Source organism: Oncorhynchus kisutch, linkage group LG13 (genome assembly GCF_002021735.2).
Source record: "Oncorhynchus kisutch isolate 150728-3 linkage group LG13, Okis_V2, whole genome shotgun sequence".
Classification (NCBI taxonomy): domain Eukaryota; kingdom Metazoa; phylum Chordata; class Actinopteri; order Salmoniformes; family Salmonidae; genus Oncorhynchus; species Oncorhynchus kisutch.
In genome coordinates, this window is record NC_034186.2 from 28,441,317 (window position 1) to 28,465,397 (window position 24,081).

General features: G+C 41.4%; 1 protein-coding gene across 6 annotated transcripts; it reads left to right on the top strand.

Moving 5' to 3' along the window:
- The first annotated feature begins 69 nt into the window (after nucleotides 1-69).
- LOC109902656 (oocyte zinc finger protein XlCOF6-like) lies at nucleotides 70-14,017 on the top strand. Of its 6 annotated transcripts, none has more exons than XM_031785941.1 (11): nucleotides 70-349; nucleotides 2,137-2,284; nucleotides 2,551-2,748; nucleotides 4,217-4,453; nucleotides 8,248-8,368; nucleotides 8,624-9,470; nucleotides 10,719-10,807; nucleotides 10,945-11,148; nucleotides 11,239-11,475; nucleotides 11,903-12,023; nucleotides 12,170-14,017. In XM_031785941.1, the coding sequence occupies exons 7-11, from the start codon at nucleotides 10,748-10,750 to the stop codon at nucleotides 13,432-13,434; spliced, it is 1,887 nt and encodes a 628-aa protein (XP_031641801.1). In that variant the 5' UTR covers nucleotides 70-349; nucleotides 2,137-2,284; nucleotides 2,551-2,748; nucleotides 4,217-4,453; nucleotides 8,248-8,368; nucleotides 8,624-9,470; nucleotides 10,719-10,747; the 3' UTR covers nucleotides 13,435-14,017. The 6 variants fall into 6 exon arrangements, with proteins under 6 accessions (XP_031641801.1, XP_020354799.1, XP_020354795.1 ...); XM_020499206.2 differs by lacking the exon at nucleotides 2,137-2,284 and adding an exon at nucleotides 10,015-10,140 and having other exon boundaries at nucleotides 277-349; nucleotides 2,343-2,748; XM_020499209.2 differs by lacking the exon at nucleotides 2,137-2,284 and adding an exon at nucleotides 10,015-10,140 and having other exon boundaries at nucleotides 277-349; nucleotides 2,343-2,748; nucleotides 10,945-11,142.
- Nucleotides 14,018-24,081: the final 10,064 nt, after the last annotated feature.

Genomic DNA, 24,081 nt, shown 5'->3' on the forward strand with positions numbered 1-24,081 from the left:
TGCTGGCTTTCTGTAAGAACTCCCCCATGTTCTGCCACTAACTTTCGCTCATTGCCATCGTGCCGCAATGTTTGCAAACACAGAAAGGGGTCTAACGGGGGTTCCGTTCTTGTTGGTACATTGGTCTCGTTCAAATTCATTGAACGTTATTTTTATCCAAGAAGGCTTCGTTCTTTTGACGTGCCAATTGCAGGGAAGTATGATTCACTTTCATGTATGTCCAGCTGAGGTATCAAAAAAATAGCCTTTAAAGGTAAGGAATGTATTTTGGTCTTTTCGAGTTTCCGTATGTGCAACCGCAATAATATTCCCCGAGTCTCGGATACTTCTGAAAACATCCATGTTACAGGTAAATATATTTTTATGCGTATATATTTATCTAAACATATATGAACTTTATTTGATGACAAGTTGGTTGTGTAGCTAGCTGTAGAAGCCATCATTTTGCCAAATAGAATCGGATTATCTAGCTAGAATATAATAGATAGCTATCTAGCTACAAGCCAACGTTAGCTTTTGGGCAATTCCACGAACTAGTATACAGCAATATAAATAAACGCAACAATTTCAAAGATTTTACTGAGTTACAGTTAATAAGGTAATCAGTCAATATAAATACATTAGGCCCTAATCAATGGATTTCACATGCCTGGGAATACAGCTATGCATTTGTTGGTCACAAATACCTACATAAAAAGGTAGGGGTGTGGATCAGAACCGGTCAGTGTCTGGTGTGACCACCTTTTGCCTCATGCAGCACAATACATCTCATTCGCATAGAGTTGATCAGCAAACTGTTCACCACACGACGCCATACACAATGTTTGCCACCTGCCCAATATGGTTGAAACCGTGATTCATCCGTGAAGAGCACACTTCTCCAACGTGGCAGTGGCCATCAAATGTGAGCGTTTGCCCACTGAAGTCAGTTACAACGCCGAACTGCAGTTTGGTCAAAACCCAGGTGAGGACGACGAGCAAGCAGATGAGCAAGCAGATGAGCTTCCCTGATGCGGTTTCTGACAGGTTGTGCAGAAATTCTTTGTTTGTGCAAACCCACTGTTTCATCAGCTGTCTGGGTGGCTGGTCTCAGATCGTTTGTGAGGCCGTTTGGATGTACTGCCATATTCTCAAACTACTTTGGAGGTGGCTTGGGGTAGCGACGTTAACATTAAATTGCACATTCCTGCACTCACCATGAGAATTGCACACTCCCTCAGAACTTGAGACATCTGTGGCATTGTGTTGTGACAAAACTACACATTTTAGTGGGTTTTTATTGTCCCCCGATCATGCTGTTTAATCAGCTTCCTGATATGCCACACATGTCAGGTGGATGGATTATCTTGGCAAAGGAGAAATACTCAAACTGGCATGTAAACACATTTGCGTACAAAACTGGAGAGAAATAAGCTTTTTGTGTATACATACTTTTTGGGTCCATTTTCCAACCTGTTGGTGGACATTTGGAACCTAAATTAGCCATAGCTCTGAGTGAGCAAAATTAAGGTAGCATAATGGCGAAAACTTGCAAAGGATTTTTAACTTGCACAGGATTTTAACTTCTCTATCAAACATTGAGAGAATGGCGCTGGATTGGATAGCAGCCATTTTACTGGTTGGGGGGGGGGGGTGCTGATCTTAACTGTTTTTGTACATAACGTTTCCTCCATTTCCTATGACCGAAAAGAGCTTCTGAACATCAGAACAGCGATCATTAACGTGGACATGATGCTCACCCCCGGACCAGGCCCTAATGCTTGATTACTTGAATCAGCTGTGTAGTGCTAGGGCAAAAAATGAAATTAATTTGGTAAAGCCTGGAGTAAGCGTAGCTGGGGAGGAAGTGTAGTTTGTCAACTGGAGGCACACACAGTATATGGATCTGTGCAAATGCAGCTGTGATATCATTGTGGATCTATCCCTCTGGACTTTTTGAATCCATATCCACTTGAAAGTGTTTTGGACGGAAACTTTGAAGACGCACGTGTGTGTGTGTTTGTGATTTAGCAAATGCAGTTGTTTTCAAGGGGTGAATGAATTGATTGTAAACATCTTGATACTAATGTTAGTGTTGTAATAAAGATGAATTCACATGTCCATCAGTCATTCCACTCAAATGTTTTTTTTTCACAGATTGTCACCATGCCACTGACAAATGCTGAAAAGCAAAAAAGAGTGAAGTTAAGGTCAAAGAGAAACTTTGGAATTGCCCTTAAGCTAAGATCAGGGCGGAAGGTAGCTTAGCGGTTAAGAGCGCCGGGCCAGAAACCGAGCTGACAAGGTACTTAATCCTAATTGATCTAACTCAACATTTGGGTGGTTTGTTTTGTTATTGACAGGTCACGAGTCTGTTCATCTACTGAAGATGGATCAATATGGGAGATGTGAAAGCAGTGATCAGCCAAAAGAAGTTAACCCACATTTCTATTTGTTCTTCAAAATTATAAAATATTTAGTTTTACATCTAAACTAAATCGGCTATCCATTAACAGGTTTTATTGGTCAAATTGAGTTTATTCTTCTAACACCAACGGTGGTCTGTTCTAGGATCCCTCACTGCATTGGAGTGAGGTTAAAGAGGAGGCTGAAGAATTTCCGATTTCAGCTGTGTCGTTAGGAGTTGAAACATCCCAGGTTTGTCAAAAGGAGGACCCCAATGAACAAGATCCTTCCTTTGACACAGTTTCAGACATGCATGGAGTCACAGAGCAGGAATGTGGACATAAAGGCATGACACATCTAAAGGTAAGTATCTCTTTTACACTGCAAGCCCACTTACAAGGCCCAGAGGTGTTAGAATTACAGTACCAGTCAAAGTTTGGACACCTACTCATTCAATGGTTTCAAAGTAGCCACCCTTTGCCTTGGTAACAGCTTTGCAAACTCTTGGCTTTCTCTCAACCAGTTTCACCTGGAATGCTTTTCCAACAGTCTTGAAAGAGTATGCTGAGCACCTGTTGGCTGCTTTTCCTTCAGTCTGCGGTCCAACTCATCTCAAACCATCTCAATTGGGTTGAGATCGGATTATTGTGGAGGCCAGGTCATCTGATGCAGCACTCAATCACTCTTCTTCTTGGTCAAATAGCTCTTACACAGCTTGGAGGTGTGTTTTGGGTCATTGTCCTGTTGAAAAACAAATGATAGTCCCACTAAGCACAAACCAGATGTGATGGTGTATCGCTGCAGAATGCTGTGGTAGCCATGCTGCTTAAGTGTGCCTTTTAATTCTAAATAAATCACTGACAGTGTCACCAGCAAAGCACCATCACACCACCTCCTCCATGCTTCACGGTGGGAACCACACATGCAGAGATCATCCGTTCATCTACTCTGCAGCTCATGAAGACACAGTGGTTGGAACCAAAAATCTCAAATTTGGACTCATCAGACCAAAGGACAGATTTCCAACCGGTCTAATGTCCATTGCTCGTGTTTTTTGGCCCAAGCAACTCTTCTTCTCATTGGGGTCTTTTAGTAGTGGTTTCTTTGCAGCAATTCGACCATGAATCTCAATATCAACTGTTCAGATGTCTCTTAATTGAACTCTGTGAAGCAATTAATTTGGGCTGCAATTTTTGAGGCTCTAATTAACTTATCCTCTGCAGCAGAGGTAACTCTGGGTCTTCCTTACCTGTGGCGGCGATCCCATGAGAGACAGTTTCAGCTCTTGATGGTTTTTGCAACTGCACTTGAAGAAACTTTCAAAGTTCTTGACATTTTTTGGCTTGACTGATCTTCATGTTTTAAAGTAATGATGGACTGTCGTTTCTCTTTGCTTATTTGAGCTGTTCTTGCCATAATTTGGACTTGGTCTTTTGCCAAATAGGGCTGTCTTCTGTATACCACCCCTACCTTGTCACAACACAACTGATTGGCTCAAACGCATTAAGAAAAAGAAATTCCACAAATTAACTTTTAACAAGGCACACCTTTTTAATTGAAATGCATTATGAAGCTGGTTGAGAGAATGCCAAGTGTGTGCAAAGCTGTCATCAAGGCAAAGGGTGGCTACTTTAAAGAATATTAAATATAAAATATATTTTGATTAAAAAACTAAAAAAATGGTTACTACTTGATTCCATATGTGTTATTTCATAGTTTTGATGTCTTCACTATTCTACAATGTAGAAAATAGTAAAAAATAAATAAAGAGAAACCCTTGAATGAGTAGGTGTGTCCAAACTTGTGACTGGTACTTTGTTTTCTCTGTCAGGTGCCGGCTTCTCCAGTCCCAGTCAAAGAGGAGTCTGAAGAATGCTCCCTTCTGCCAGTAGATGAAGAGAAAGTTGCCCTATTTACAGTGAAGAAGGAAGAGGATGAAGACGGGTTGAAGTCAGAAGATGAGGATGTTGTGAAAGTGTCAGTGCCTTGGGAACCGTTGGAAACATCATCATCATGCTCAGATACAGAGGATACAGAGGACAGTGATATGGAAAGTGATAATGTGCAGGTGAGTTCAAGCATGTATTAATGTACTGAGTGAAATACACACTTTGAGATGTTTTGTAGGGTTAGCTTCTTGAAGGGCCATACTAAAAGTGAATTAATTCCACTCGTTGTTTTCACCATTCTGCACCCTACCTATTATACACTGTGTACCACAAATCTAGCTTTCAGTCTTCATTCTTTCTGCCACTATGTGACTGCATATGGAGTGGGCTACTGACATATAAAAGAAGTAGGCCAGGTATCGGTGTGGCGATAATGTCTAAATTTAAGCATATAGCTTCATAACAAAGTTAAGATTTCACAAACACAAAGCATAGCTTTCTTGAGCCAATTCTTAAAGGTAACCCACTGGGCAAAAAACTTGTTGAATCAATGCAATTTGGCAACGTATTGTGACGTGGCTTCAGAAAGTATTAATTCCCCTTTACTTATTCCACATTTAGTTTTTACCGCCTGAATTCAACATTTATTCAAATGATTTTTTTCTCTCTCACCCCTCGACCCACAATACCCCATAATGACAAAGTGAAAACATGTTTTAAGAAATTTTAGCAAATTTATTGAACATGAAATACAGAAATGTCTCATTTACATAAGTATTCACACCCTTGAGTCAATACATGTTAGAATCACCTGTGCAGCGAATACAGCTGTGAGTCTTTCTGGGTAAGTCTAAGAGCTTTGAACACCTGGATTGTACAATATTTGCACATTTTTTAAATTATTTTTATTATTCAAGCTCTGTCAAGTTGGTTGTTGATCTTTGCTAGACAGCCATTTTCAAGTCTTGCCATCGATTTTTCAAGCCAATTTGAAGTCAAAACTGTAACTAGGCCACTCAGGAACATTCAATGTTGTCTTGGTAAGCAACTCCAGTGTAAATTTGGCCTTAGGTTATTTTAGGTTATTGTCCTGCTGAATGGTGCGTTTGTTTCCCAGTGGCTGTTGGAAAGCAGACTTATTTTGTTGTTGCCTGAGCTTGGCTCTATTCAGTTTCCTTTTTATCCTACAAATCTCCCTAGTCCTTTCCGATGACAATCATACCCATAAAATAATGCAGCCACCACCATGCTTGAAAATATGAAGAGTGGTACTCTGTGATGATGTTTGATTTTCCCCATGCATAACACTTTATATTCAGGACATGAAGTTAATTTCTTTGACACATTTTTGGCAGTTTTACTTTTGTGCATTATTGCATGTTTTGGAATAATTGTATTCTGTGCAGGCTTCCTCCTTTCACTCTGTAGTTACTCCACAATACTAAGCTAAATGACAATGTTGTTGATCCATCAACAGTTATCTCCTATCACAGCCATTAAACTCACCATTGGGCTCATGGTGTAATCCCTGAGTGGTTTCCTTCCTCTCCGGCAACTGAGTGGGAAGGACGCCTGTATCTTTGTAGTGACTGGGTGTATTGATACACCAGCCAAAGTATAAAGAAGAACTTCACCATGCTCAAAGGGATATTCAATGTTGGCTTTATTTACAAATGGAACCTATTGGCAGATTGGTAAAAAAATGGGTTAAAAAAAAAACCTCCCGTTGTGGTTGAATCTGTTTGAAATTCACTGCTCAACTGCGGGACCTTGAACAAAAATATAAACACAACATGCAACGATTTTACTGAGTTACAGTTCATAAGGAAATCAGTCAATTGAAATACATTCATTAACTCCTAATCTATGGATTTCACATGACTGGGCAGAGGCCCACCCACTTGGAAGCCAGGGCCACTCACTGGGGAGTTTTTCCCACACCAAAAGGCTTTATTACAGACAGAAATGCTCCTCAGTTTCATCAGCTGTCCTGCTGGCTTGTCTCGCACGATCCCGCAGGTGAAAAAGTTGGATGTGAATCTCCTGGGCTGGCGTGGTTACACGTGGTCTGCTTTTGTGACACCGGTTGGACGTACTTACAAATTCTCTAAAATGACATTGGAGGCGGCCTATGATAGAGAAATGAACACAACATTCTTGTAATTAGCATGCCAATCACACGCTCCCTAAAATCTTGTTGTGTGATAAAACTGCATATTTTAGTGGTATTTTATTCTACCCTACCAAGCAAAAAGGCAGTAACTGCTCATAGTGTGGAACTGAGAAAAATGGCTTTTATTTACCTTGGTTTCACAGTAACTTTTTTGCAGTTATTGCTAACATGACCCCAGTTTTCTCCAAAACACAATACAATAGAGGCAGGATACTTGTCCACATGATTAAGCATGTATTTAATGTAGCAAAAATGACATTGCTCATTTGGTCCGAAATTAGTTTGTTACTGCCTTTTTGGTTGGTAGGTCAGTATTGTCCCCAGCGCAAGGTGCACCTGTGTAATGATCATGCTGTTTAATGAGCTTCTTGATATGCCACACCTGTCAGGTGGGTGGATTATCTTGGCAAAGTGGCAATGCTCACTAAAAGGGATGTAAACAAATTTGTGCACAAAATATTAGAGAAATAAGCTTTTTGTGCATATGGAACCTTTTATGGGATCTTTTATTTCAGCTCGTGAAACATGGGACCAACACTTCCATGTTGCATTTATATTTTTGTTCAGTATATGTGTGGGATACAGAGATGAGGTAGTCATTCAAAAATCATGTTAAACACTATTGCACACAGAATGAGTCCATGCAACGTATTATGTGACTGGTTTGGCACATTTCTACGGCTGAACTTATTTAAGCTTGCCTCAAAGGGGTTGAATACTTGTTGACTCACTATCTCTGCTTTTCATTATTAATTCATTTAAAAAAATGTCTATAAACATAATTCAACTTTGACATTATGGGGTATTATGAGTGACACATTTAACATTTTTGGGTGACTGAGTCTGACAATCTTATGGGATTTCCTCTGACACCGCCTATTATTTCAGTCCTGGGTGGCAGGAAGCTTGGCCCCAGTGATGTGCTGGGCCATTCGCACTACTCTCTGTAGCGTCTTGCGGTCAGATGCCGAACAGTTGCCATACCAGACGGTGATGCAACCGGTCAGGATGCTCTCAATGGTGCAGCTGTAGAACCTTTTGGGGACCCATGCCATATCTTTTCAGTCTCCTGATGGGGAATAGGCTCTGTCGTGCCCTCTTAACGACTGTCTTGGCGTGTTTGGACCATGATAGTTCTTTGGTGATGTGGACACCAAGGAACTTGAAACTCTCGACCCACTACAGCCCCGTCGATGTTAATGGGGGCCTGTTCGGCCCACCTTTTCCTGGAGTCCACGATCAGCTCCTTAGTCTTGCTCACATTGAGGGAGAGGTTGTTGTCCTCGCACCACATGGTCAGTTCTCCGAAAACCTCCCTATAGGCCGTTTCATTGTTGTCGGTGATCAGGCTTACCACTGTTATGTCGTCAGCATACTTAATGATGGTGTTGGAGCCGTGCAGTCGTGGCCAAGTTCTTGACACAAACCGGTGCACCTGGCACCTACTACCATACCCAGTTCACTTACATTTTTTGTCTTGCCCATTCACCCTCTGAATGGCACACATGTCATGGAAAGAGCAGGTGTTCATAATGCCTTGTATACTCAGTGTAGATGACAACTAAACCAAAAATCTGACATTGTTATTCAATTGTTCTTTTAGATGTTTGAAAGCATAGTGATTACACATTGGGAATTCAACAAACTTCTGGCTGTCTTTTTGAGCGGGTGAATAAAGGTTAAACTCATTGATCAATGTCTCAACCAAATATGATAAAAATGTCCACCTTGAAATTACGTCGTGTGCCCAGGAAACGGACTTTCTGACTGAACTGAATCCCCCTTATCTCTGCTTCAAAGGACTGTGAAAACCATGAGCTTGATGTTTCAAGAGGAGTGAAGATTAAAGATTGCAGCAGGACATCATTGGATCCAGGGACGCTACCAGATAGAGATGAGAAAGCTAATGCTGTTGATTTCAGTGAGTACCATTGGTGGGGTGGGTTGCAGTTATGGTCTAGATATAATAATGTGTTCCATGTAAATGACAACTGTTTCATTGCTCATTAACTATTTCACTGGGCACAAACATCAATTCAACATCTATTCCACGTTGGTTCAACGTCATTCCGAAATGACGTGGAAACAACATTGATTCAACCAGTGTGTGCCCAGTGGAATGGCTCTAATGAAGTAGAACTTGAGTTCATTTGATGTTCTTCTCACTTTCTTGTAGGTTGCTTTGAAGGGGGGTCCTCCTTCTACCCCTGCCCCCATTGTGCAATCGGCTTCACCATAGAACGCTTTTTCCTTGGGCACCTGAAGAGGGACCACCCTAAAGATTACATTGAAATGCTGAAGACTGGGAAAATCAAAGCCTATAAAAGAGGGAGTTTACGGGTGACCCCAGCCACATGCCCACAATGTGGCAAGAGCTTCACCAATAAATATGTTATGCAAACGCATCAGAGGACTCATGCAGGGAAGAAATCTCATCACTGTGCAGACTGTGGGAAGAGCTTTGTCTACGCTGATGCACTTAAAAGACACAGATGGACTCACGCTGGGGAGAGCATATAAATGCTCTCGAGTGTGGCAAAGGATTCAGCGGACGAACCAGTCTGACCAGCCATGAAATTATCCATACAGGAGGGGGACCATTTAAATGCTCTGTTTGGGGAAAGGATTCAATCAGGATGTAACATAAAACGTCACCAACGATTCTGTGTAAAGACCGAGTAAGCGGAAGAAGTACATATATGATCTTTCGTGAGTAGGTGTCAGAGGATTGCAATAAAGAACATATTATAATAATGTAACTGATGTAATACACTGCCACCTAATTAAGTATGTTATTGGTACATTGGTCTAGTTGAAAATGTAAATCATTCAAGACAGGCCTTTTCCTTATCTGACGTAGGATTCATGGTAGTAGGATTCATGTAAATGTGTGCCCAGCAGATGGCAGTAAAATACATTTGAAAGGAAAATAAAGTATTTTAAAATTGGTCTTTTCGAGTTTCCGTATGTGCAACCTTAATAATATTCCCTGAGATTTAGATGTCTATGTAACTAGCAAGCAGGTAAATATATTTTCCTTGTTTATATGAGCTTTATTGCCATTTGATGACAAGTTGGGCTAACTATCCATCTGTTTTCCAGCTATAATAGATAGCTAACTAAAGTTAACGTTAGCTAGTATGCTTTAGGGCAATTCCACGTACTAGTACAGTACCGGTATAACAAAGACTAGCCATACATGTTTGAAGGCTAGGTATTATGAAGGACCCATTAGGATCAACGTGTGTAGTTCATAGGAGCGTGTCAAATGAAAGCTAAGAGTGCGTGTCTGTCCTACTTCATTATCAAATGCAGCTGGGATATCATTGTGGAGCTAGCTAGCTATCCCGCTTTGGACTTTTCGAATCCACCTCCACTTGAAAGCGTTTGACTTAATGAGGTTCTCTTATTAGCAAGCGAGGAACAATTACAGTTGTGTGTACTTAGTCGAATGCAGTTCTTGAAGGGGTGAATTAATTGATTGTAAACATCGTGATACTAACGTTAGTGTTGTAATAAAGATTCATTCAATTGTCCAGTCATTTCACTCAAATGTATTATTCACAGATTGTCACCATGCCACTGACAAATGCTGAAAAGCAAAGAAGACTAAAGGAGAAGGGGAGTTATGAGGTCAAAGAAAAATACTTAAAACGGAATGTGTTTTAAATCACAGACTAAAATACAGAACATGTATGTGTTTTTTAATTTACCTTTTAAAATTTAGAAACACATTGCTAAAAGAAGAAATGACCTTGTTGAGAGCATATATTACATATTTCTACCTCTAACTATTCAGGCTACATCATCATGAATGTAATGACATTCAAACCCAGAATTATTGATTTCTGTGGAGTACAAATCAGGGACCAATGATGTCATACCATTACCATAGTTCTGTTACTGTGTGTTAATCTACTTGATGTAGTTTGATAACCAAAGGTTGTTTTTCAAACTAAAGTTGATATTGCTGACTGCCCATTCTTTCTGCAGAAATCTTTGAATTATAATTTGGAGCAGATATTTACGTTTTTGGAAAATGTTGTCACGTAAAGAAAAAAAGATGAATACCGTCATTCTGTTACCAAACTTGGCATCTGCACAGTTCTTTAATAAACCATACCACTCTATGCACAATTACTACTTTTAACAATGCCCTCTGAAAATGTACTTAAACTTTGCACTGATTTGTTTTTGTTTGACATGCATTGGGCTTTGTTGATCCTTGTGATCTAACTAAACATTTGGGTGGGTTGTTTTGTTATTGACAGGTCACGAGTCTGTTCATTATCTGCTGAAGATGGATCCAATGGATAAATATGGGACATATGAAAGCAGTGGTCAGCCAGAAGAGCTTTTTGTAGGTTAACCCACACATCATGCATTCTTCAAAATGAGAATCCATTTCATTATTCAATATCTAAAATGAGCGGCATTAACAAGTTTTATTGGTCAAATAGATGTTATTCTTCTAACCCCAACCATGGTCTTTTCTAGGATCCCTCACTGCATTGGAGGCAGGTCAAAGAGGAAGCTGATGAACTCCAGATTTCAACTGTGCCATTAAGAGTTGAAACATCCCAGGTTTGTCAAAATGAGGACCCGGATGAACAAGATACCTCCTTTGATCCACTTTCAGTCATCCATCGAGTCACAGAGCAAGAGTGTGGAGATAAAAGCATGACTTACCTCAAAGTAAGGGTAAGTGCCTCCTTAACACTGTGCAAGCCCATTTACGTGGCCCAGAGTTATTGTTAGAATGCTGAATGAATTATGTTTTCTCTGTGTCAGGTGCTGCCTTCTCCAGTCCCAGTCAAAGAGGAGTCTGAAGAATGCTCCCTTCTGCCAGTAGATGAAGAGAAAGTTGCCTTAATTACAGTTAAGGAAGAAGAGAATGAAGACTGGTTGAAGTCAGAAGATGAGGATGTTGTGAAAGTGCCAGTGCCTTGGGAACCGTTGGAAACATCATCATCATGCTCAGATACAGAGGATACAGAGGACAGTGAGATGGAAAGTGATAATGTGCAGGTGAGTTCAAGCATTTAATAACGTACTGAGTGAAATACACACTTTGAGATGTTTTGTAGGGTTAGCTTCTTGTAGGTTCAAACTAAAGGTGTCTTCATTCCTAGTTGTTTTGACCGTTCTGCACCTTACCTATTAAAAGCTGTGTACCACAAACCTAGCTTTCAACCTTCATTCTTTCTGCCACTATGTGACTGCATATGGAGTGGGCTACTGACATATACAAGAAGTAGGCCAGGTATAGGGATGGCAACAATGTCTAAATGTAAGCCTATAGCTTCATAATGAAGTTATGATTTCACAAACACAAAGCATAGCTTTCTTGAGTAGCTACTAGCTTGAGTGCTGGGCCTAGTTAGTATTCCGCCAATTTTTGAAAATACTGTAACTGACTTTCTGACTGAATACCCGCCTAATTTCTGCTTCAAAGGACTGTGAAAACAATGAGCATGATGATTCAGGAGCATTGAAGATTGAAAATTGCAGCAAGACATCATTGGATCCAGGGATGACACTAGATACAGATGAGAAAGCTAATGCTGCTGATTTGAGTGAGTACAATTGGTGGGGTGGGTTGCAGTTACGGTGTAGAGATATAATAATGTGTTACATGTACATAACACGTTTCATTTCTCAATAACTGGCTCTATAATGAAATACGTGTAGTTAATTTGATGTTTTTATCTCTGTCCTTTAGGTGACTCTAAAAAGGGGTCCTCCTCCTTCTACCCATGCCCTCATTGTACGCTCGGTTTCACCATAGAACGCTTTTTTCACGGGCATCTCAAGAGGGCCCACCCTGAAGAGTACATCACTCTGCTAAAGTTTCGGAAAATCATAGCAACCCAAGCCACGTGCCCACAATGTGGCAAGAGCTTCTCCAATAAATATGTTATGAAAACACATCAGAAGAGTCACACAGGAGAGAAACCATATCACTGTGCAGACTGTGGGAATAACTACGTCTTCGCTGATTCACTCAAAAAACACAGATGTGGGAAAGGATTACGAAGACAAACCCATCTGACCAGCTATGAAATGATCCCCACAGTAGAGAGACCATATACATGCGTTCAGTGTGGAAAAGGATACAGATTTCAAACCCAACTGACTAGCCATGAAAAGAGCCACACAGGAGAGAGACCATATAAATGCTCTCAGTGTGGAAAAGAATACAGAAGACCAGCCCATCTAAAGAGACATCAAATGACCCACACTGAAGAGAGGCCATTTGATTGCCTCAGGTGTAAGAAGTCATTCTACCGGCCGGAAACTCTAAAAGCACACCAGAAAACCCATACAGGAGAAAAGCCTTATCGGTGCTCTCTGTGTGACAAATGTTTTGGCTTTTCCAGAGACCTTAAGAGACATCAGTTGACACATACAAGGGAGACCCACACTGGACAGAGGTCCTATGATGTCCACGAGTGTAAGAAGTCCTCCGGCCAGCTGGAAATTCTCAATGCACACCAGAAAACACACAAAGTAGAAAAGCCTAAGCCTTATCAGTGCTCTCAGTGTGACAAATGTTTTGGCTTTTCCAGAGATCTTAGAAGACATCAGTTGACACATACAGGGGAGAAACCGTTCAGTTGCCCCCAATGTGAAAAATGTTTCGGTAGGAAATGGGAGTTGACGTACCACCAACGGACACACAGCGGAGAGAGGCCTTACCACTGCTCTGAGTGTGGACAGAGCTTTAGCCTAAGGGGGAACTTTAAACGCCACCAGCAGAGCCACACAGGGAAGAAGACGTTTCACTGCACTCAGTGTGACAAGAGTTTCTTCAGAGCGGCTCACCTGAAAACCCATCTCCTCATTCACAATAGAACCAAAACAGTGGTCTGCTCTAACTGTGGGAAAGGGTTCAACCATGACGGGAACTTAAAACGTCACCAACGATTCTGTATGAAGACAGAGCAAAATTGTAATGCACCCCCATCTGTAGAAGTACAGATATGATATAATAATATAATACAATGCCATCTAATTATAAGTCTGTTCTTCTTGGTACATTTATCTCTAGTTCAAAATCATTCAAGAGACAGGCCTTTTTGTTCTCTGACGACTGTAGGGGAGTAGGATTCGCTTTCATGTATGTCCATTAGATGGCAGTAAAATAGGAAAGTATTTTTACATGTAGTGGTACTTTTTACTTTTCGATATTCTGTATGTGCAACCGCAATAATATTAGCTGACCCTCCGATACTCCTGAAAATCATCCATGTAACTAGCTAAAGGTAAATATATTTCTGAATATATATATATATATATATAAATAAATATAAACATATATGAGCTTTATAAAGCCATTTGAGGACAAATTGGGTGTGTAGCTGACTATACAAGCCTTATGTTGTGCCAGAGAATAAATTAGGGCAATTCCACATAGCGTTACTAGTTGTTTCAAATAGGGTGCTAGTACAGTATAACAAAGAGAGTAGCTAGCTATGTATGTTTTGAAACTGTTTAAAGACCCATGTGGACCAACATGTGAAGTTCATACGAGCATCAAGTTGGGTGTCAAATAAAAGCTAAGACTGTCTGTTTGTCTGTGTGTGTTCTGTTATAATAAAATGTAGCTGCGATATCTTTGTGGATCTATCCCTCTTTGGACATTTCTAATCCATCTCCACTTGAAAGCATTTGACTTCAGGTCATTGATTGGCAAGGAAGAACACAAACATAGTTGTGTGTTTCACATGCAGTTCTTGAAGGGGTGAATCAATTTATGGTAAATATATTGATAGCAGTGTTGTAATAAAGATTCATTCAATTGTCCGTCTTTTCACTCAGATGTATTATTCACAGGTGTCACCATGCCACAGACAAATTCTGAAAAGCAAAATAGATGAAGAAAATGTAGCTTTATGCTTTGTGAGTAAAAAAAAAGAAATCTATTACACTTTCACATGACCTTTGATGAGAGCATATATTACCTCATTTCTATCACTAACTAGTTAGGCTACATCATCATGAATAGAATGACATTCAAATATATAATTATGCATTTCTGTGTAGTACAATTCAGGGACCCAGGATGTCATTCTCTTACCGGGTATGAATCCACTTCACTTAATGTAGTTTGCATTTGCACAGTTCTGTAACAAGCCATACAACTTTTTGAACAAGGATTATGTAGCCTACTTTTAACACTGTCCACTGAAAACATGACAAAAACACTTACTTAAACTTGAATTGTTTGACACATTTCAAAGTGAACAATATGAGTCTCAGCATAATCATGTTGCTATGGAATGGCCCTTTAGCTAATATCAACATTGGTGCTATTAGCTAGGTTTTCATCCAATTGGTGATAGATTTTCATGCGAATGTTGTAGAACCTTTATGAGCATGTTTCCACCAAATGTACTTTTGCACACAAAATGTCCTTTTACTGACACCTTCATGTTCCGAATTAAAATAAATAAATCGTAAGGTCAAATCAAAGTTTATTTGTCACGTGCGCCGAATACAGCAGGTGTAGGTAGACGTTACAGTGAAATGCTTACTTACAGGCTCTAACCAATAATGCGAGAGAAAAAATGTGTGTGTGTGTAGGTAAGTAAAGAAATAAAACAACAGTAAAAAGACATTTGAAAATAATAGTAGCAAGGCTATATACAGACACCGGTTAGTCAGGCTTATTGAGGTAGTATGCACATGTAGGTATGGTTAAAGTGACTATGCATATAGGATTAACAGAGTAGCAGTAGCGTAAAAAGAGGTGTTGGCGGGTGATGGGACACAATGGGCCAATTGAGGTAGTATGTACATGAATGTATAGCTAAAGTGACTATACATATATGATAAACAGGGAGTAGCAGCCGTGTAAAAGAGGGGTTGGGGGGGCACACAATACAAATACTTCGGGTAACCATTTGGTTACCTGTTCAGGAGTCTTATGGCTTAGGGGTAAAAACTGTTGAGAAGCCTTTTTGTCCTAGACTTGGCACTCTGGTACCGCTTGCCATGCGGTAGTAGAGAGAACAGTCTATGACTGGGGTCTTTGACAATTTTTAGGGCCTTCATCTGACAACGCCTGGTTTAGAGGTCCTGGATGGCAGGCAGCTTTACCCCAGTGATGTACTGGGCCGTACGCACTACCCTCTGAAGTGCCTTGTGGTCGCAGGCTGAGCAATTGCTGTACCAGGCAGTGATGCAACCGGTCAGGATGCTCTCGATGTTGCAGCTGTAGAACCTTTTGAGAATCTCAGGACCCATGCCAAATCTTTCGTTTTCTGAGGGGGAATAGGCTTTGTTGTGCCCTCTTCACAACTGTCTTGGTGTGTTTGGACCATTCTAGTTTGTTGTTGATGTGAACACCAAGGAACTTGAAGCTCTCAACCTGCTCCACTACAGCCCCGTCGATGAGAATGGGGATGTGCTCGGTGCTCCTTTTCCTGTAGTCCACAATCATCTCCTTAGTCTTGGTTACTTTGGGGGATAGGTTGTTATTCTGGCACCACCCGGCCAGGTCTCTGACCTCCTCCCTATAGGCACAGGGACTATGTTGGTCTGCTTGAAACATGTTGATATTACAGACTCAATCAGGGACATGTTGAAAATGTCAGTGAAGACACCTGCCAGTTGGTCAGCACATGCCCGGAGCACACGTCCTGGTAATCTGTCTGGCCCCGCAGCCTTGTGTATGTTGACCTGTTTAAAGGTCTTATGTCGGCTACGGAGAGCGTGATCACACAGTTATCTGGAACAGCTGATGCTCTCATGCATGCCTCAGTGTTGCTTGCCTCGAAGTGAGCATAGAAGTGATTTAGCTCATCTGGGAGGCTTGTGTCACTGGGCAGCTCACGGCTGTGCTTCCCTTTGTAGTCTGTAATAGTTTGCAAGCCCTGCCACAGCCGACGAGCGTCGGAGCCGGTGTAGTATGATTCAATCTTAGCCCTGTATTGACGCTTTGCCTGTTTGATGATTCGTCGCAGGGCACAGCGGGATTTCTTGTAAGCTTCCGGGTGAGAGTCCCGCACCTTGAAAGCGGCAGCTCTACCATTTAGCTCAGTGCGAATGTTGCCTGTAATCCATGGCTTCTGGTTGGGGTATGTACGTACAGTCACTGTGGGGGTGATGTGCCTCTGGGTAAGTGGTTTCCTGTTTGCTTATTTCCTTATACAGCTGACTGAGTGCGGTCTTAGTGCCAGCATAGGTTTGTGCTGGTAAATAAACAGCCACGAAAAGTATAGCTGAGAACTCTCGGCAAGTAGTGCGGCCTGCAATTTATCACAATATACTCTACTTCAATGTGTTTGTTGCATTTTCAATTCTACCCATAGTTTTGTCACAAAAACTGTTGCTGTTAAATAACGAGATGTAAGGCCACTGTAGCATTTTCGGCGCCGGGTTCTTGTAAGGCAGGGTTTACACATAGACACACAACACCAGTCCAAGTGAAGGGTTAAACTGGTTTATTACTATCAGGCTTTGGCAGCGTTCTTGAAATACAAAAGCCAAAACAAACATAGTAAACACTTCGCCACCAGTGGAACGTCCGCCAAGCTTTGTCTTTGGGAGTTAATTCTGTGTTGAAATACTATTTTCCTTTGTTCTTTAAAACCTCCTTTTCCACTGTGCGCTCTGTTTCTCCAATAACCTTCACCTGCCGGGGTCAAAAAATTGTGTGTTTACATGCCGTTGTAAGAAGGAAAACGTATGATGCTGACGGACTGTTCACATGCTGTTTCCTAATTCAATAAAGCCACACAAGTATGGTGGTGACCATCAAATCAAATGTTATTTGTCACATACACATGGTTAGCAGATGTTAATGCGAGTGTAGCGAAATGCTTGTGCTTCTAGTTCCGACAATGCAGTAATAACCAACAAAAAATAACCTAACAATTCCAAAACTACTACCTTTTACACACAAGTGTAAAGGGATAAAGAATGTACATAAAGATATATGAATGAGTGATGGTACAGAATGGCATAGGCAAGATGCAGTAGATGGTATCGAGTACAGTATATACATATGAGATGAGTAATGTAGGGTATGTAAACAATGTGGCATAGTTTAAAGTGGATAGTGATACATGTATTACATAAAGATGCAGTAGATGATATAGAGTACAGTATATACAGTGGGGCAAGTTCTCCCACTTAAAAAGATGAGAGAGGCCTGTAATTTTCATCATAGGTACACTTCAACCATGACAACCAAATCCAGATAATCACATTGTAGGATTTTTAATGAATTTATTTGCAAATTATGGTGGAAAATAAGTATTTGGTCAATAACAAAAGTTTATCTCAATACTTTGTTATATACCCTTTGTTGGCAATGACAGAGGTCAAACGTTTTCTGTAAGTCTTCACAAGGTTTTCACACACTGTTGCTGGTATTTTGGCCCATTCCTCCATGCAGATCTCCTCTAGAGCAGTGATGTTTTGGGGCTGTTGCTGGGCAACACGGACTTTCAACTCCCTCCAAAGATTTTCTATGGGGTTGAGATCTGGAGACTGGCTAGGCCACTCCAGGACCTTGAAATGCTTCTTATGAAGCCATTCCTTCATTGCCCGGGCGGTGTGTTTGGGATCATTGTCATGCTGAAAGACCCAGCCACGTTCAATCTTCAATGCCCTTGCTGATGGAAGGAGGTTTTCACTCAAAATCTCACAATACATGGCCCCATTCATTCTTTCCTTTACACGGATCAGTCGTCCTGGTCCCTTTGCAGAAAAACAGCCCCAAAGCATGATGTTTCCACCCCCATGCTTCACAGTAGGTATGGTGTTCTTTGGATGCAACTCAGCATTCTTTGTCCTCCAAACACGGCGAGTTGAGTTTTTACCAAAAAGTTATATTTTGGTTTCATCTGACCATATGACATTCTCCCAATCTTCTTCTGGATCATCCAAATGCTCTCTAGCAAACTACAGACGGGCCTGGACATGTACTGGCTTAAGCAGGGGGACACGTCTGGCACTGCAGGATTTGAGTCCTTGGAGGCGTAGTGTGTTACTGATGGTAGGCTTTGTTACTTTGGTCCCAGCTCTCTGCAGGTCATTCACTAGGTCCCCCCGTGTGGTTCTGGGATTTTTGCTCACCGTTCTTGTGATCATTTTGACCCCACGGGGTGAGATCTTGTGTGGAACCCCAGATCGAGGGAGATTATCAGTGGTCTTGTATGTCTGCCATTTCCTAATAATTGCTCCCACAGTTGATTTCTTCCAACCAAGCTGCTTACCTATTGCAGAATCAGTCTTCCCAGCCTGGGGCAGGTCTACAATTTTGTTTCTGGTGTCCTTTGACAGCTCTTTGGTCTTGGCCATAGTGGAGTTTGGAGTGTGACTGTTTGAGGTTGTGGACAGGTGTCTTTTATACTGATAACAAGTTCAAACAGGTGCCATTAATATAGGTAACGAGTGGAGGACAGAGGAGCCTCTTAAAGAAGAAGTTACAGGTCTGTGAGAGACAGAAATCTTGCTGGTTTGTAGGTGACCAAATACTTATTTTGCAAATTTGCAAATAAATTCATAAAAAATCCTACAATGTGATTTTCTGGATTTTTTTTCTCATTTTGTCTGTCATGGTTGAAGTGTACCTATGATGGAAATGACAGGCCTCTCTCATCTTTTTAAGTGGAAGAACTTGCACAATTGGTGGCTGACTAAATAGTTTTTTGCCCCACTGTAGATATGAGATGAGTAATGTAGAGTATGTCAAAATTATATTAAGTAGCATTGTTTAAAGTGGCTAGTGATATATTTTTACATCAATTTCCATCAATTTCCATTATTAAAGTGAGCTGGAGTTGAGTCAGTATGTTGGCAGCAGCCACTCAATGTTAGTGGTGGCTGTTTAACAGTCTGATGGCCTTGAGATAGAAGCTGTTTTTCAGTCTCTCGGTCCCAGCTTTGATGCACCTGTACTGACCTCGCCTTCTGGATGATAGCGGGGTGAACAGGCAGTGGCTTGGGTGGTTGTTGTCCTTGATGATCTTTATGGCCTTCCTGTGACATCGGGTGGTGTAGGTGTCCTGGAGGGCAGGTAGTTTGCCCCCGGTGATGCGTTGTGCAGACCTCACTACCCTCTGGAGAGCCTTATGGTTGTGGGCGGAGCAGTTGCCATACCAGGCCGTGATACAACCCGACAGGATACTCTCGATTGTGCATCTATAGAAGTTTGTGAGTGCTTTTGGTGACAAGCCGAATTTCTTCAGCCTCCTGAGGTTGGAGGCGCTGCTTGCGCCTTCTTCACAACGCTGTCTGTGTGGGTGGACTAATTCAGTTTGTCTGTGATGTGTACGCCGAGGAACTTAACTTACTACCCTCTCCACTACTGTCCCATCGATGTGGATAGGGGGGTGCTCCCTCTGCTGTTTCCTGAAGTCCACAATCATCTCCTTTGTTTTGTTGACATTAAGTGTGAGGTTATTTTCCTGACACCACACTCCGAGGGCCCTCACCTCCTCCCTGTAGGCCGTCTCGTCGTTGTTGGTAATCAAGCCTACCACTGTAGTGTCGTCCGCAAACTTGATGATTGAGTTGGAGGCGTGCATGGCCATGCAGTCGTGGCCAGTCGTGGCCATGCAAAAGTACAGTTATGGGCCTCATCATCATGTTCTAACCGGACAACATTATAGTGGGCAGATCCAGTCAGAGCCAGTATAAGTGTACTAGCGGGCGAGGGCATTCATAGCCAACCGCTCAGATGAGCTCCAGCTAGACATTTTTTCATGGTATCTCTACTATAGCAGGTCAGAATACGAAGGACCATGAAAATAATTTTGGTCGCTAAATCCGGCAAGACCTAGAACCATGAAGATAATTTCCAGTGGCGATTTTAGCATGTAAATCTTGGCGGGGCTAAGTCCCCAAAAATGTTTTGGGTGCGTGCTAGCAAAGGCACTACACAACACAACACCAATCAATACATAAATTGCACTATAAGGGTGGTAGATGGTGCCCACAAACTGTTAGGGCCTACATAAAGCTGTCCCAACAGTAGTCCCAACACCTTACCACTGCTACACCTGGCTATAAGCGGAGCCTTGTCTGGCAGCGAAATAGTTCATTCAGTCTAATTTACTGCCTTTAAAAAACATAGCTGACTTGCTTAAACAAATGTGGTTTCTACTGACAATTGAGATGTACAAACTATGGCATAAGGGGATGACGAGCGCATAAGAGGCAATCTGTCATTTCGATTAAGACATGAGGAGCTAGGACAGACATAGTCAATATAACTATTTGTTCAGCACTTTTGAAATGTACAGCGACAGAATTCAGAACATGGGCCTTTCTTACAGTATTCTCCCTGTACACCAAGTCAGAACTGTAGGATAAGATGAGATGGACATTTTTATGTTTGTGCCTTTCTAATAATACATTTCTGTGTTATGTTTGTATAAATCAATTTCTGTGTTCATGCAAATGACTGATTGAACGAATCCTCATTTTCAGGATCTGCAATTTGGCAGTACGCCCAGAACCTTCGAGAAAGGGGAATCTCAGTTTCAAGGTCTCAGCTTAGAGAGAAGAAGCCTTGTGAGGTATCAGTCTGTCACATGCATGACCCAGTATTGGTCGTCACATGAATGAAGCAAACATTGATTATGAATGATGAATAAGCTAAATCATGCAAATATAACTTGTCAGTATATAAGGGAACTAATACGACTGCCCCGTTAGAGCTCGTAACAGACATTCACCATGGTGCATCAAGTTTGTTGGAACCTCTCCTGCGCGCTGACAATAAACAATGATTCAATTAAGATTGACTGAGTGTCCCTGTGTAAGAATTTCCACCATGGGCATATAAGCAGACAATGAAAGCTCTTACAATATTCAATGATGACATTTCTCCAAGTCAGGACAGTAGGCAAAGTTATGAGGGAAAAAGGGACCAAATAATAATTATTATTATTAGGGTGAGGCACGTGCCTACTACACAACATATACTTAGTATTACTTTCTTAGCTACAGTATATATATCTCCCTGGCATATTACATAATTTATGCAGCAGCACACAATACCTTGTTGTGCTGTGCTCACTTGAACAGGAAGGTGGGGTGGCGGTCCTTATGGGCAAATTTTGTCATCAAAGTCTCAGATTCTCTGGATTTATGGTGCTTTCAAGACAACTGGGAACTCTGAAAAGAACAAGGTCAAATCATAACGTCAGTGATCTTCAGGTCGGAGATCTAGAAAGAGGCCCGAGTTCCCAACTTGGAATTCCGAGTTGGATGACCATTCAAAACATATTTTCCCTGTCGGAGCTTGTTTTTTTCAGAGTTGCCAGTTGTCGTAAACTCACTGAAGTCTGAGATTTCCCAGTTGTGAGTTTCCAGTTGTTTTGAACACGGCAGAAGTCATGCTGTATGGACAGCATGGCCAATGTTGATTGTTTATCCTTTTAAGCATGGGAAAGATACTTAAACCCAGACTTTGGACCACACAACCACTCCAATGAATAGCAGGCTAGTGATTGCTTTGCTATGCTTGCAGTTGAAACTGATTCCTTCCAAACCACTCATTGTTGAATTTGCGATTTCCAACTTGTGTAATGTTTATGGCCGATGAGCACGATACATTTTTATCTGTAGTTTCTCTTTATAATTTCTCTTCATAAGACAAGGCTTGAATAGGATTTGCCAGTAGATTGTCAACTTGATTCATGATGACTGCTAGCTTGCTAGCTAAGATTTTGAAAGTATGACGTTGACATGATCAGTCCAATCAACGCTATGGTACAGTAGATATAACGTGATTTGACGTAATTTTATCTGTGGCCAATTAACTTGAGACTTCTTGGATGGGCACTTCTAATGTAACTTTATGGCAGTACCCAAGGGGCCTGAATTTGAGCTCTCCCCGTAGATTGTGTAGTGTCCCCATGAGTGACAGAACATTGAGTCAATCACGGCGCAAGTAGAGAACATTACCAACCCCTACGCTCCGTATTTTTCACTGGCTGCCCACCGTCACAGAAAGCACTGAGCTAGGCTGAAAACCCATTTTGAGCTGCCTTACACAAGAAAACAAAGAGACCATGTTTGCATGAGGCTTTATTAACTCAATTATTTTTTTAACGTTGTTTGCAAACAAATATGTGACACGTATTCATGCCAAAATAACAATTCAAAACAGATGGGGGGGCTCAGCTCCAGCTAGATGTTTTTTCAAGGTGTGTAAGAAGTCCTCCTGCCAGCTGGAAATTCTCAATGCACACCAGAAAACACACAAAGTAGAAAAGCCTAAGCCTTATCAGTGCTCTGTGTCAAACATGTTTGGGCTTTTCCAGAGATCTTAGAAGACATCAGTTGACACATACAGGGGACAAATTGTTTCGCAACAAAGCCTCCTTCACTCACGCTGCCAAACATACCCACGTAAATTTGATTATCCTACTGATCCTTGACTTCAGGGATGTCATTTACAAAATAGCCTCCAACACTCTACTCAGACTGCATCCAGTTTGCTATAACAGTGCCATCCGTTTTGTCACCAAAGCCCCATATACCACCCACCATTGTGACCCTCGCTACGTATTCGTCGCCAGACCCACTGGCTCCAGGTCATCTATAAGTCTTTGCTAGGTAAAGCTCCGTCATATCTCAGCTCACTGGTCACCATAACACCCACCCTTAGCACGCGCTCTAGCAGGTATATCTCACTGGTCATCCCCAAAGCCAACACCTTCTTTGGCCGCCCTTCCTTACAGTTCTTTGCTGCCAATGACTGGAACGAATTGCAAAAATTGCTGAAGTTGGAGACTTCTATCTCCCTCAATAACTTTAAACATCAGCTATCTGAGCAGCTTACTGATCGCTGCAGCTGTACATAGTGTAACGGATTTCCTCCTCTTCGTCTGAGGAGGAGTAAGGATCGGACCAAAATGCAGCGTGGTAAGTGTCCATATTGATTTATTCAAGAACACTGGAACAAAATAATAAATGTGAAATATACAAAACCAAAAATGTACCGTGTGGCCCAAACACCCACAAACCAAAAGTGAAACCCAGGCAACCTAAGTATGATTCTCAATCAGAGACAACTAACGACACCTGCCTCTGAGAACCATACTAGCCCGAACACAAAAACCAACATAGAAAAACCAACATAGACTGCCCACCCCAACTCACGCCCTGACCATACTAAAACAAAGAATAAAATAACAGAACTATGGTCAGAATGTGACACATAGCCCATCTGTAAATAGCCCATCCAACTACCAACCTCATCCCCATATTGTTATTATTTACTTTTCTGCTCTTTTGCACACAAGTATTTCTACTTGCACATCATCATCTGCACATCTATCACTCCAGTGTTAATTTGCTAAATTGTAATTGCTTCGCTACTATGGCCTATTTATTGCCTTACCTCCTTACTCTATTTGCACACACTGTATATAGATTTTTCTATTGTGTTATTGACTGTATTTCTGTTTATCCCATGTGTAACTCTGTGTTGTTTTTTTGTTGCACTGCTTTGCTTTATCTTGGCCAGGTCGCAGTTGTAAATTAGAACTTGTTCTCAACTGGCCTACCTGGTTAAATAAAGGTGAACATGTTTTAATATATATTTTTTTTAATGATGGCCTACCCGGGTCAATCCCTAACAACGCTGGGCCAATTGTGCTCCGCCCT

What these genes read in the sequence shown, in the direction of transcription:
- LOC109902656 (XM_031785941.1), top strand. Translation starts at nt 10,748, where the DNA reads ATGGATCCAATGGATAAATATGGGACATATGAAAGCAGTGGTCAGCCA. An exon ending in GTCAGCCAGAAGAGCTTTTT is followed by an intron (nt 10,808 to 10,944) that starts GTAGGTTAACCC and finishes GGTCTTTTCTAG; the next exon opens with GATCCCTCACTGCATTGGAG. An exon ending in TGACTTACCTCAAAGTAAGG is followed by an intron (nt 11,149 to 11,238) that starts GTAAGTGCCTCC and finishes TCTCTGTGTCAG; the next exon opens with GTGCTGCCTTCTCCAGTCCC.